This window comes from Oncorhynchus mykiss, chromosome 3 (genome assembly GCF_057628025.1).
Source record: "Oncorhynchus mykiss isolate SJ-2025 chromosome 3, ASM5762802v1, whole genome shotgun sequence".
Lineage (NCBI taxonomy): Eukaryota > Metazoa > Chordata > Actinopteri > Salmoniformes > Salmonidae > Oncorhynchus > Oncorhynchus mykiss.
This window is the reverse complement of record NC_143024.1, coordinates 83,870,230-83,884,836: the sequence shown is the minus strand read 5'-3', so window position 1 is coordinate 83,884,836 and position 14,607 is coordinate 83,870,230. Positions and strand designations below refer to the sequence as shown.

At 46.7% G+C, this 14,607-nt stretch overlaps 1 protein-coding gene across 7 annotated transcripts in view; it reads left to right on the top strand.

The window, feature by feature from the left end:
* LOC110504660 (phospholipid-transporting ATPase IH) overlaps positions 1 to 14,607 on the top strand; it is a 92,904-nt gene that overhangs the window by 72,301 nt on the left and 5,996 nt on the right. For 2 of the 7 annotated variants that reach the window (XR_016494843.1, XM_036975088.2), the window contains exons 20-30: positions 2,787 to 2,964; positions 3,090 to 3,192; positions 3,380 to 3,525; positions 3,758 to 3,817; positions 3,915 to 4,042; positions 4,481 to 4,616; positions 5,766 to 5,789; positions 12,485 to 12,550; positions 12,746 to 12,849; positions 12,952 to 13,117; positions 13,962 to 14,065. Coding sequence is in view for 5 of the 7 variants with exons in the window: in XM_036975088.2 (XP_036830983.2) it covers positions 2,787 to 2,964; positions 3,090 to 3,192; positions 3,380 to 3,525; positions 3,758 to 3,817; positions 3,915 to 4,042; positions 4,481 to 4,616; positions 5,766 to 5,789; positions 12,485 to 12,550; positions 12,746 to 12,849; positions 12,952 to 13,117; positions 13,962 to 14,039 (1,189 nt within the window). In the remaining 2 variants the exon portion in view is untranslated. Of the gene's footprint in view, positions 1 to 2,786; positions 2,965 to 3,089; positions 3,193 to 3,379; positions 3,526 to 3,757; positions 3,818 to 3,914; positions 4,043 to 4,480; positions 4,617 to 5,765; positions 5,790 to 12,484; positions 12,551 to 12,745; positions 12,850 to 12,951; positions 13,118 to 13,961; positions 14,174 to 14,607 lie in introns of those variants that run through there. The other 5 variants (XR_016494844.1, XM_090230322.1, XM_090230321.1 and 2 more) reach the window with 4 other exon arrangements.

The window sequence follows — 14,607 nt, the reverse complement described above, 5'->3', positions numbered from 1 at the left end:
CAGACTGGCAGCTTTGGCGGCATCCTGCAGACAGGCAGCTCTGGCGGCTCCTTGCAGACTGGCAGCTCCTTGCAGACTGGCAGCTCTATGCAGACTGGCAGCTCCTTGCAGACTGGCAGCTCCTTGCAGACTGGCAGCTCCTTGCAGACTGGCAGCTCCTTGCAGACTGGCAGCTCCTTGCAGACTGGCAGTTCTGAACAGGCGGGAGACTCCGGCAGCGCTGTAGAGGAGGAAGGCTCTAACAGCGCTAGACAGGCGGGAGACTCCGACAGCGCTGGAGAGGAGGGCTCCGACAGCGCTGGACAGGCGAGGCGCACTGTAGGCCTGATGCGTGGTGCTGGCACTGGTGGTACTGGGCCGAGGACACGCACAGGAAGCCTGGTGCGGGGAGCTGCTACCGGAGGGCTGGGGTGTGGAGGTGGTACTGGAAAAACCGGACCGTGCAGGCGCACTGGAGCTCTTGAGCACCGAGCCTGCCCAACCTTACCTGGTTGAATGCTCACGGTCGCCCTGCCAGTGCGGCGAGGTGGAATAGCCCGCACTGGGCTATGCAGGCGAACCGGAGACACCGAGCGCAAGGCTGGTGCCATGTAAGCCGGCCCAAGGAGACGCACTGGGGACCAGCTGCGTAGAGCCGGCTTCATGGCATTAGGCTCGACGCTCAATCTAGCCCGGCCAACACGCGGAGCTGGAATATACCGCACCGGGCTATGCACCCGCACTGGAGACACCGTGCGCACCACTGCATAACACGGTGCCTGTCCGGTCTCTCTAACCCCCCGGTAAGCACAGGGAGTCTGCCCAGGTCTCCTACCTGGCGTAGCCATACTCCCTGTTAGCCCCCCCCCAAGAAATTTTTGGGGCTGCTTCTCAGGCTTCCATCCGCTACGTCGTGCTGCCTCCTCATATCTGCGCCTCTCCGCTTTCGCCGCCTCCAGTTCTTCTTTGGGGCGGCGATATTCTCCTGGCTGAGCCCAGGGTCCTCTTCCTTCTAATTCGTCCTCCCATGTCCATACCTCCTCTTTGGGCTGCTCCTTTGGGCGGCTACACTCCCCTGGTTTAGCCCAGGGTCCTCTCCCGTCGAGGATTTCCTCCCATGTCCAGAAATCCTTATTGCGCGTCTCCTCGCGCTGCTCCTGCCTGTTGACACGCTGCTTGGTCCTTTTGTGGTGGGTGATTCTGTAACGGTTTTCTTCGTGAGAAGGAGAGTCGGACCAAAATGCAGCGTGTAGATTGCGATCCATGTTTTAATGAACAAAACGTAAAACACGAATCAATGCAAACACTACAAAATAAAGAACGTGATGAACGTAACGAAAACCTAAAACAGCCTATCTGGTGAAAAACACATAGACAGGAACAATCACCCACAAACACACAGTGAAACCCAGGCTACCTAAATATGGTTCCCAATCAGAGACAATGACTAACACCTGCCTCTGATTGAGAACCATATCAGGCCAGACATAGAAATAGACAAACAAGACATCCAACATAGAATGCCCACCCAGTTCACGTCCTGACCAACACTAAAACAAGGAAAACACACACAAACGATGGTCAGAACGTGACAGGTGGTATACAGAAGTGCCCTATTTGGTAAAAGACCAAGTCCATATTATGGCAAGAACAGCTCAAGAAGCAAAGAGAAACGACAGTCCATCATTAATTTAAGACATGAAGGTCAGTCAATCCGTAAAATTTCAAGAACTTCGAAAGTTTCTTCAAGTACAGTTGCAAAAACCATCAGGTGCTATGATTAAACTGGCTCTCATGAGGACCACCACAGGAAAGGAAGACTCAGAGTTACCTCTGCTGCAGAGGATAAGTTCATTAGAGTTACCAGCCTCAGAAATTGCAGCCCAAATAAATGCTTCACAGAGTTCAAGTAACAGACACTTCTCAACATCAACTGTTCAGAGGAGACTGTGTGAATCAGGCCAAACCAATACTAAAGGACACAAATAAGAAGAAGAGACTTGCTTGGGCCAAGAAACACGAACAATGAACATTAGACTGGTGGAAAGCTGTCCTTTGGTCTGATGAGTCCAAATTTGACATTTTTGGTTCCAACCGCTGTGTCTTTGTGAGACGCAAAGTAGGTGAACTGATGATCTCTGAATGTGTGGTTCCCATAATGAAGCATGGAGGAGGAGGGGTGATAGTGTGGGGGTGCTTTGCTGGTGACACTGTCGGTGATTTAATTCAAATTCAAGGCACACTTAACCAGCATGGCTACCACTGCATTCTGCAGCAATAAGCCATCCCATCCCATCTGGTTTGCGCTTAGTGGGACTATCATTTGTTTTTAAACAGGACAATGACCCAACACACCTCCAGGCTGTGTAAGGGCTGTTTGACCAAGGAGAGTGATGGAGTGCTGCATCACATGACCCGACCTCAACCCAATTGGGATTTGGACGCAGAGTGAAGAAAAAGCAGCCAACAAGTGCTCAGCATATGTGGGAACTCCTTCAAGACTGTTGGAAAAGCATTCCAGGTGAAGCTAGTTGAGTGAGTGCAAAGCTGTCATCAAGGCAAAGGGTGGCTACTTTGAAGAATCTAAAATATATTTGGAGTTAACACTTTTTTTGGTTTCTACATGATTCCATATGCACTATTTCATAGTTTTGATGTCTTCACTATTATTCTACAATGTAGAAAATTTTAAAAATAAAAACCCTTGAATGAGTAGGTGTGTCCAAACTTTTGACTGGTACTGTATATGTACAGTATTCATGCATCTCTGTGTGTTAACATCTGTATATCTGTGTGTTTATCCCCAGGCTGTCTGTAGACTGTCAGGACTACGGTCTGATCATCGATGGGGCCACCCTGTCTGCGGTGCTGAAGCCCAGTCCAGAGAGCTCCGGCTCTGGGAACTACAGAGAGATCTTCCTGGAGATCTGTAGGAACTGCAGCGCCGTTCTCTGCTGCCGCATGGCTCCCCTACAGAAAGCACAGGTGGGTGTGATCTCACTTCCTGTCTCACATTAGGAATCCAGGGAGAGATGATGTTTGGATGGATGGACGGTCGATCAGTCAGTCAAAGTGTTTAATGAGTTGTGGTATGACTGTTGTCTGTCCAGATTGTGAAGCTGATCAAGGCGTCTAAGGAGCACCCCATCACTCTGGCCATCGGAGACGGAGCCAACGACGTCAGCATGATCCTCGAGGCACATGTGGGCATAGGTAAGCTCATCTCTACACTGATTGGCAAGCCCCATGTGTTTGTACTCTGATTGGTGGGAACCATCAGCTAGCACTCATCTTTCTTCTTTGATTGGTGGGGGGCTTTGGCTCCAATATATCTCATTGGTGTATGTTTGTTTTCTATCAATTAATCCACCAATCAACCAATCCCTCCCTCTCTCTTAAGGCATCATGGGTAAGGAGGGTCGCCAGGCAGCGAGGAACAGCGACTATGCCATCCCAAAGTTCAAACACCTGAAGAAGATGCTGCTAGTTCACGGCCACATCTACTACATCCGCATCGCTGAGCTGGTGCAGTACTTCTTCTATAAGGTGGGCTTTACTACTGACACTAATACTGAGCATTTACTGAGATCACGTTGCAATTCTTTAGTAATGAATTACACAACTTGGAGGCTCAACACCATCCCAGTCTGGTAGCTGGCCCAGGACAGCACAACTCTCCAGGCTCTACGCTGCAAGTAGCTGAGTCAGTATAGAATGATGAACAATGTTTTGTCCTTACTTTCTCACTTTGCTTCTGCCCCTTTCTCTCTCTCTCCAGAATGTGTGCTTCATCTTCCCTCAGTTCCTCTATCAGTTCTTCTGTGGATTCTCTCAGCAGGTTGGTGCTCAAAATCACCCCCAAATGACCTCATGGTTGCCTGTTTGGTCATCATGTGTAGTCTGTATATTACTGACTGCTCTGTGTCCCCGTAAAGCCCCTGTACGACACAGCCTACCTGACGCTGTACAACATCAGCTTCACCTCCCTGCCCATCCTCCTCTACAGCCTCATAGAGAAACACGTCAGCATAGAGACACTGAAGAGCGACCCCGCTCTGTACAGGTAAGGGGAACATCCCACCCAAATGAACACTTATTTGAAAGTCAATGTAATTCACAGGTTTTGTTTTGTTTAACAATTTTACTTCGCTCTCACTTGTCACTATCTCCCCCCCTTCTCTCTCTCTCTCTCTCTCTCACTCTCTCTCTCTCACTCTCTCTCTCCCCCCATTCTCCCCCCCATTCTCTCTCTCTCTCTCTCTCCCCCCATTCTCTCTCTATCTCTCTCTCTCTCTCTCTCTCCCCCCCATTCTCTCTCTCTCTCTCTCCTATTCCCTCTCTCCCCTATTCCCTCTCTCAATCTCTCAACCCCTCCTCTCATGATCTCTCTCTCTCGCTCTCTTTCTCTCTCTCCCCTTTCTTTCTCCCCCCTCTCAACCCCGCCCCTCTCTTTCTCCCTCTCGCTCCCTCTCTCTACGCCTCCTCTCCCACCTTCTCCCAGGGACGTAGCTAAGAACTCTCTCCTGCGCTGGCCCGTGTTCCTGTACTGGACATGCCTGGGCTTATTCGACGCCTGTATCTTCTTTTTTGGTGCCTACTTCCTGTTCGACAACACCACCTTCACTAGCAACGGACAGGTGAGCCCCGGCAACCGCCTCCACGGAAAACTGTCAAGGACTAGTTGACAAGTTGCCCCCAACTACAGATCTAGGATCAGATGACCAACACCAAGTCATAAGCATTGACCATTAGCTTGATTCAACAACACAATGTTTGGCTCTAGTCAGAAGAGGTGCACTGTGTAGGTCAAAGGATTCCATTTGAGAGTCACCATAGTGGTGGTCTCCCGAACACCCATCTCCACGTGATTGTCCAATAACACCAGAGTAAGACAATCTATGGGTAAGTTATGGTCAGGCTGTGGTTGAGTTGTGATCAGGGTCTCAGTGGTTCTCTTTAGCTTGGCAACCATCAGGATTCCATTCATATGGACAACGCTATAGCATCTTTCTCTGCACTGTTGATTTATGTCATATTAACTGTTGCCGTTGGTCCTGTTTTTTCTCTTTAAGTTGAAACATCCTGGAATTAATTTATTCTATGTCCTGATTTATTTTCTTTCTTCTTCCTCCTCTCTGCTTCGTCTTCTCTTCTTCTTCCTCCTCTCTGCTTCTTCTTCTTCTTCCTCCTCTCTGCTTCTTCTTCTTCTTCCTCCTCTCTGCTTCTTCTTCTTCTTCCTCCTCTCTGCTTCTTCTTCTTCCTCCTCCTCTCTGCTTCTTCTTCTTCTTCCTCCTCTCTGCTTCGTCTTCTTCCTCCTCTCTGCTTCTTCTTCTTCTTCCTCCTCTCTGCTTCTTCTTCTTCTTCCTCCTCTCTGCTTCTTCTTCTTCTTCCTCCTCTCTGCTTCTTCTTCTTCTTCCTCCTCTCTGCTTCTTCTTCTTCTTCCTCCTCTCTGCTTCTTCTTCTTCTTCCTCCTCTCTGCTTCGTCTTCTCTTCTTCTTCCTCCTCTCTGCTTCGTCTTCTTCTTCTTCCTCCTCTCTGCTTCTTCTTCTTCTTCCTCCTCCTCCTCTCTGCTTCTTCTTCTTCTTCTTCCTCCTCTCTGCTTCTTCTTCTTCTTCCTCCTCCTCTCTGCTTCTTCTTCTTCTTCTTCTTCCTGTTCCTCCTCTCTGCTTATTCTTCTTCTTCTTCTTCCTCCTCTCTGCTTCATCTTCTCTTCTTCTTCCTCCTCTCTGCTTTGTCTTCTCTTCTGCTTCTTCTCTCTTTATTTTGCTTTTCTTCCTGTTCCTCAGCTTATGACCACCAACACACAGATGGTAAGCCTGTCTCTCTCTCTCTCCCTCTCTCTCTCTGTCTATCATGTGCTTTTAACTTCTGTTCGTTTTTAGTTATGAGTTTAGCTTTGAGTTTTACCGTTTTACCAATTATTTCATCCCGAAACATAGATCCATCCATCCTCACTCCGCTGTGTAGTTAGGTACCGCATGTAGGGCCTCTCTACCAACACCTGACGTCAGCAGCTCCACTCTATTAATATACATACTAGTCTCTCCCCCACATCCTTATGTGTTGTCCTGGTAGTAGACTTAAAATAACCTGTGTGTGTGTGTGTGTGTGTGTGTGTGTGTGTGTGTGTGTGTGTGTGTGTGTGTGTGTGTGTGTAGTAGTAGTAGTAGTACATAGACAACACATTTCATGAGAAAAGCGGTCTCTCTGCTGTTTTAACAAATGGATTCATTCTAGCTGCGCTGTCTTGGAGGGTGATCTCTCACCCTAACTACGTTTCTGTGTTTGTAGAGAGATGTATTTCTAGCATTTCAAATCAAATCAAAGTTTATTTGTCCTGTGCGCCGAATACAACAGGTGTCACCTTACAGTGAAATGCTTACTTACAGGCTCTACCCAATAGTGCAAAAAAGGTGTTAGGTGAACAATAGGTAGGTAAAGAAATAAAACAACAGTAAAAAGACTGGCTATATACAGTAGCGAGGCTATAAATGTAGCGAGGCTACATACAGACACCGGTTAGTGGGTGGCGGGACACAATGCAGATAGCCCGGTTAGCCAATGTGTGGGAGCACTGGTTGGTCGGCCCAATTGAGGTAGTATGTACATGGATGTATAGTTAAAGTGACTGTGCATACATGATAAACAGAGAGTAGCAGCCGCGTAAAAGAGGGGTTGGGGGAGGCACACAATGCAAGTAGTCTGGGTAGCCATTTGATTACCTGTTCAGGAGTCTTATGGCTTGGGGGTAAAAACTGTTGAGAAGCATTTTTGTCCTAGACTTGGCACTCCGGTACCGCTTGCCATGCGGTAGTAGAGAGAACAGTCTATGACTGGGGTGGCTGGGGTCTTTGACAATTTTTAGGGCCTTCCTCTGACACAGCCTGGTGTAGAGGTCCTGGATGGCAGGCAGCTTAGTCCCAGTGATTTACTGGGCCTCACGCACAACCCTCTGTAGTGCCTTGCGGTCAGAGGCCGAGCAATTGCCGTACCAGGCAGTGATGCAACCAGTCAGGATGCTCTCGATGTTGTAACTGTAGAACCTTTTGAGGATCTCAGGACCCATGCCAAATCGTTTTAGTTTCCTGAGGGGGAATAGGCTTTGTCGTGCCCTCTTCACGACTATCTTGGTGTGTTTGGACCATTGTAGTTTGTTGTTGATGTGGACACCAAGCTCTCAACCTGCTCCACTACAGCCCCATCGATGAGAATGTAGTCCACAATCATCTCCTTAGTCTTAGTTATGTTGAGAGATAGGTTGTTATTCTGGCACCACCCGGCCAGGTCTCTGACCTCCTCCCTATAGGCTGTCTCGTCGTTGTCGGTGATCAGGCCTACCACTGTTGTGTCGACTGCAAACTTAATGATGGTGTTGGAGTCATGCCTGGCCATGCAGTCGTGGGTGAACAGGGAGTACAGGAGGGGACTGAGCACGCACCCCTGTGGAGCTCCAGTGTTGAGGATCAACGTGGCAGTTGTGTTGCTACCTACCCTCACCACCTGGGGGCGGCCCATCAGGAAGTCCAGTATCCAGTTGCAGAGGGAGGTGTTTAGTCCCATTATCCTTAGCTTAGTGATGAGCTTTGAGGGTAATATGGTGTTGAACGCTGAGCTGTAGTCAATGAATAGCATTCTCACATAAGTGTTCCTTTTGTCCAGGTGGGAAAGGGCAGTGTGGAGTGCAATAGAGATTGCATCATCTGTGGATCTGTTTGGGCAGTATGCAAATTGGAGTTTCTGTGATGATGGTGTTGATGTGAGCCATGACCAGCCTTTCAAAGCACTTCATGGCTACGGACGTGAGTGCTACGGGTCTGTAGTCATTTAGGCAGGTTGCCTGTGTGTTCTTGGGCACAGGGACTAAAAGATATAACTATTTTACATAGGTTTAAAGATTAACTTCTTGTGAATCCAACCGATTTTAAAAATGCTTTACGGCGAAAGCATACCTTACAATTATTTGAGAACATAGCCCAGCAGACAAATCATTACAAACAGTAACCAGCCAAGTAGAAGAGTTACACAAGTCAGAAAAAGAGAGATAATTCATCACTTACCTTTGATGATCTTCATATGTTTGCACTCAGAAGACATTCATTTATTCAATAAATGTTCCTTTTGTTCGATAAAGTCTCTCTTTATATCCGAAAAACTCTTTTGTTAGCGCGTTTTCTTCAGTAATCCACAGGCTCAAACACAGTCACAACCGGCAGACAAAAAATCCAAATTGTATCCGTAAAGTTCATAGAAACATGTCAAACGATGTCTATATTCAATCCTCAGGTTGTTTTTAGCCTAAATAATCGATAATATTTCAACCTGACAATAACGTCGTCAATATAAAAGGTAAACAAGAAAGGCATAAAACAGCTCTGTGACACGGCAGGGTCCACTCATTCAGACTGCTCTTACTCCCTCATTTTTCAGAATACAAGCCTGAAACAATTTCTAATGACTGTTGACATCTAGTGGAAGGCATAGGAACTGCAATTTGAGTTCTAAGTCAATGGATACTGTAATGGCATTGAATAGAAAACTACAACAACAACAACAAAAATCCTACTTCCTGAATGGATTTTTCTCAGGTTTTCGCCTGCCAAATCAGTTCTGTTATACTCACAGACATTATTGTAACAGTTTTGGAAACTTTAGAGTATTCTATCCAAATATGCTAATTATATGCATATCCTATCTTCTGGGCCTGAGTAGAAGGTAGTTTAATTTGGGCATGCTTTTCATCCAAATACTGCCCCCTACCCTAGAGAAGTTAAAGGTCTTACTCACATCGGTTATGGAGAGCGTGATCACACAGTCGTCCGGAACAGCTGATGCTCTCATGCATGCCTCAGTGTTGCTTGCCTCAAAGCAAGCATAGAAGTGATTTAGCTCGTCTGGTAGGCTCGTGTCACTGGGCAGCTCGTGGCTGTACATCCCTTTGTAATATGTAATAGTTTGCAAGCCCTGCGACATGAGACGAGCGTCGGAGACTGTGTAGTATGATTCAATCTTAGCACTGTATTGATGCTTTGTCTGTTTGATGGTTCGTCGCAGGGCATTCTTGTAAGCTTCCGGGTTAGAGTCCCGCACCTTGAAAGCGGCAGCTCTACCCTTTAGCTCAGTGCGAATGTTGCCTGTAATCCATGGCTTCTGGTTTGGGTATGTACGTACAGTCACTGTGGGGACGACGTCCTCGATGCACTTATTGATAAAGCCAGTGACTGATGTGGTGTATTCCTCAATGCCATCGGAAAGCGGCAGCTCTACCCTTTAGCTCAGTGCGAATTTTGCCTGTAATCCATGGCTTCTGGTTGGGGTATGTACGTACATTCACTGTGGGGACGACGTCCTCGATGCACTTATTGATAAAGCCAGTGACTGATGTGGTGTATTCCTCAATGCCATCGGAAGAATCCCTGGACATGTTCCAGTATGTGATAACAAAACAGTCCTGTAGTTTAGCATCTGCTTCATTTGACCACTTTTTTTATAGACCGAGTCATTGGTGCTTCCTGCTTTCATTTTTGCTTGTAAGCAGGAATCAGGAGGATAGAGTTGTGGTCGGATTTGCTAAATGGAGGGCGAGGGAAAGCTTTGTACTCGTCTCTGTGTGTGGAGTACAGGTGATCTAGAATTTACACATTTGCACATTTAACATGTTGATAGAAATTTGGTAGAACTGATTTAAAGTCTCCGGCCACTAGGAGCACCACCTCTGGGTGAGTGGTTTCCTGTTTGCTTATTTCCTTATACAGTTGACTGAGTGCGGTCTTAGTGCCAGCATCTGTCTGTGGTGGTAAATAAACAGCCACGAAAAGTATAGCTGAGAACTCTCTAGGCATTCCTGTCACTCTACCTCTCCCTCCATCTCTCTTCCTCTGTCAGTCTACCTCTCCCTCCATCTCTCTTCCTCTGTCACTCTACCTCTCCCTCCATATATCTTCCTGTCACTCTACCTCTCCCTCCATCTCTCTTCCTCTGTCACTCTACCTCTCCCTCCATTTCTCTTCCCCTGTCACTCTACCTCTCCCTCCATCTCTATTCCTCTGTCACTCTACCTCTCCCTCCATCTCTCTTCCCCTGTCACTCTACCTCTCCCTCCATCTCTCTTCCTCTCCCTCCATCTCTCTTCCTCTGTCACTCTACCTCTCCCTCCATTTCTCTTCCCCTGTCACTCTACCTCTCCCTCCATCTCTATTCCTCTGTCACGCTACCTCTCCCTCCATCTCTCTTCCCCTGTCACTCTACCTCTCCCTCCATCTCTCTTCCTCTCCCTCCATCTCTCTTCCCCTGTCACTCTACCTCTCCCTCCATCTCTCTTCCTCTGTCACGCTACCTCTCCCTCCATCTATCTTCCTCTGTCACTCTACCTCTCCCTCCATCTCTCTTCCTGTCACTCTACCTCTCCCTCCATCTCTCTTCCTCTGTCACTCTACCTCTCCCTCCATCTCTCTTCCTCTGTCACTCTACCTCTCCCTCATCTCTCTCTTGCTCTCCCTCTCTTCATCTATGACCCTTCCTCTCCCTTCATATTTCTCTCTTGCTCCCCATCTCTCTCCCTGTCTCTTTCTCCTCCTCCTCCTCCTCCTCTTCCATCTGTTCCTTCCTGAAGTTTCAAGGTTATTTACCATCATTAGCTTAATATGAGACCTACATGAATGGGATGCCATACAACAGTAAAAGACCAGGTCAAATACAGGTCAAATGGACTGTTGCAGCATCAAACACTATAGGGTTTAGGATTGTAATCAGTGATGTAGTGGTAAAGAATAAATGGGTAAAAGCTGATCGCCATTCATGGTAAGTAAAGTAATGTTACCTATTCTTAAATGCATTTAGCCGTAAAAGGTGTGTAAACGCTCGCGAAAAATAAAAAAGGTGTGTGAACGGCATTTACATGCGTTTAGAATCAACTACAACACAGGTTTAAATGAAGTAATTACAGTTAGAGGCCCTGTGCTCATATCGGTGTGAATAGTTTCGGGTGATATTTATAGAAGTCAATGGTTTCAACAGATGATCAATGATGGTGTTGACCGCTTGACTTTTTCCTCATTTTGTTATGTTACAGCCTTATTCTAAAACAGATTCAATTACCCCTACACACAATACCCCACAATGACAAAGAAAAACGTTTTTTTTTTCCTTTTCATTTTTAGCAAATGTATTAAAAAAACAACGGAAATATCACATTTACATAAGTATTCAGACCCTTTACTCAGTATTTGTTTCTTCTTGGGTATGACGCTACACGCTTGGCACATGTATTTGGGGAGTTTCTCCCATTCTTCTTAAGCTCTGTCAGGATGGATGGGGAGCGTCGCTGCACAGCTATTGTCTGGTCTCTCCAGAGATGTTCGGTCGGGTTCAAGTCTGGGCTCTGGCTGGGCCACTCAAGGCAATTCAGAGACTTGTCCCGAAGCCACTCCTGCGTTGTCTTGGCTGTGTGCTTAGCGTTGTTGTCGTGTTAGACTGGGGCGAAGGGTCACCTTCCGAGGTCCTGAGCGCTCTGGAGCAGGTTTTCATCAAGGATCTCTTTGTACTTTGCTCCATTCATCTTTCCCTCGATCCTGACTAGTCTCCCAGTCCCTGCTGCTGAAAAACATCCCCACAGCATGATGCTGCCACCACCATGCTTCACCGTAGGGATGGTGCCAGGTTTCCTCCAGACTTGCTTGGCATTCAGGACAAAGAGTTCAATGTTGTTTCTCGTGGTCTGAGAGTCCTTTATGTGCCTTTTGGCAAACTCCAAGTGGGCTGCCATGTGCCTTTTACTGAGGAGAATCTTCCGTCTGGCCACTCTACCATAAAGGCCTGATTTCTGCATAAATGGATGTCCTTCTGGAAGGTTCTCCCATCTCCACAGAGGAACTCTGGAGCTCTGTGATCATCGGTTTCATGGTCACCTCCCTGACCAAGGCCCTTCTCCCCCGATTGCTCCGTTTGCCACTGTGTTCTTGGGGACCTTCAATGCTGCAGAAATGTTTTGGTACCCTTCCCCAGATCTGTGCCTCGACACAATCCTGTCTCGGAGCTCTACGGACAATTCCTCCGACCTCATGGTTTGGTTTTCGCTCTGACATGCACTGTCAACTGTGGGACCTTATATAGTCAGGTGTGTGCCTTTCCAAATAATGTCCAATCAATTGAATTTACCACAATTGGACTCCAATCAAGTTATAGAAACATCTCAAGGATCATCAATGGAAACATGATGCAACTGAACTCAATTTCGAGTCTCATAGCAAAGGGTCTGAATAGTTATGTAAATAAAGTATTTAAGTTTTTCATTTTGCAAACAGTTCTAAAAACCAATTTTTGCTCTGTCATGGGGTATTGTGAGGGGGAAAATGTATACAATCCATTTTAGAATGAGGCTGTAACATAACAAAATGTGGAACAAGTCAAGGGGTCTGAATACTTTCCGAATGCACTGTGTAAAGGATGGATGAAATGTGTGCCTGATGAGGTGTGGCTGACTTCCTGCTCACTCTCTGTTCTTCTCTAGATGTTTGGGAACTGGACTTTCGGGACTCTCGTCTTTACTGTGCTGGTGTTCACGGTCACGCTCAAGGTGTGTGTGTGTTTACACCGTGTGAAGGAGTAAGAGACTGAGTGAATCTGATAATAGTGGATTGAATCATCTCTTCGCATGTATATGTCTGTGAGATAATAGATTGACTAGACTTTCTCATCAATCGTTAAAGCTGTGTGTGTGTGTGTGTGTGTGTGTGTGTGTGTGCGTGTGTGTGTATCCTGTGTGTTGCAGCTTGCCTTGGACACACACCACTGGACCTGGATCAACCACTTTGTCATCTGGGGCTCCCTGCTTTTCTATGTCATCTTCTCTCTGCTCTGGGGAGGCATCATCTGGTAGGCCTCTCATTCTTACAACTGACTGGTTCTTACTCTGTACATTATTCATTTCCCTTAAACATAGATATAGAATAACTAGATCCTCTCCTCTCCCTCCAGGCCTTTCCTGAACTACCAGAGGATGTACTATGTGTTCATGCAGATGTTGTCCAGCGGTCCGGCTTGGCTAGCCATCATCCTGCTCATTACGGTCAGCCTGCTGCCTGATGTGGTCAAGAAGGTCCTCAGCAGAACACTGTGGCCCACCGCCACCCATCTTGCACAGGTAGGACCACAACTTGACCACAGCTCAGGAAACACAACGGCACCAGTTAATTGAAGAGTCATTTGATTGCGGCCCTCAATATGTACAGTAGATAGTATGTAGACCTACATGTATAATCACATCAAAAATACCTTCTCTACTGACCAAAAGTATCCAGGTACAGCTGCCTCACACATGCCAGACGACTCAGTACTAAAACTCCTAAAACACGTGTCAATCTCAAGGCCGGATCTGGCCCGCGAGCCAATTCAATCCAGCCCCGGGTGGTTTGAGTCATTTTATCGACATTGAAATGACTAAAAGCGAATCAAATTTTGACACAGAGGAAATATAATCAAATTTAAGTGCGGCCCGCTGGGAAATGTAGTTTGACACCAATGTCGTAAAAGATTGACCCTGTGTTAACCAACACTGTAAACTGTCCCCTCCTTTCATCTGATATTACTACTTCCTGTCACCGCTTAGCTGAATGTCCTGCTTCCTATGATTCAAGTGCTGAATTCCAAATAGACCCTTAGTACTCCTGTAGATCTGACACCGTTGCATAGGTGTGAGCAAAATGGTGAAGATTACACCCAGCCTATCAGAAGGCAAGATGAAGCATATCATATTGCTTATACCTATCCAATCCTTTTTAGATGTACATTTGGGAAACAGATCTGAAGCTAAATGTAACGGATTTCTTTCCTCTTCCCCTCTCTCTGCTTTGCTTCCTAATTGAACCCACCACCGTCCCCCTTTCCCTTTCTATCTCTCCTCTCCCCACTCTGTCTCCCTCCTCCAATCCTCCACTCCTCTTCCTGTAACCTCCGCCCTCTGACCCCGTTACCTGGGGCAACGACAGTCCAATCGCCCGTGCCTTACCGTGGAGCCGTCCACCATCTTCGTGCTTTCTCAGTCCGATAGCAGATTGAGTTTCTGATTGGCCGAGAGACGTCAGAGGTGGAGGTGACTTTTTAAACACTTGATGTGCATGGTGGCATGTGCCAATGTCAAAATTATGTCAGTGGTCCACCTTCATTCAGTTAAATCAGTGTTTCAACATTAACTCCCAACTTTCAATCACAATCACTGTAGTGTTCCCATCCAGGGCTCTCACCATCCAGGGCTCTCACCATCCAGGGCTCTCACCATCCAGGGCTTCCATTTCAAACAATTCAACTCAATTACCAGAAAATACTATCATTCACACTGCTACAGTGCCTTGCGAAAGTATTCGGCCCCCTTGAACTTTGCGACCTTTTGCCACATTTCAGGCTTCAAACATAAAGATATAAAACTGTATTTTTTTGTGAAGAATCAACAACAAGTGGGACACAGTCATGAAGTGGAACGACATTTATTGGATATTTCAAACTTTTGTAACAAATCAAAAACTGAAAAATTGGGCGTGCAAAATTATTCAGCCCCTTTACTTTCAGTGCAGCAAACTCTCTCCAGAAGTTCAGTGAGGATCTCTGAATGATCCAATGTTGACCTAAATGACTAAT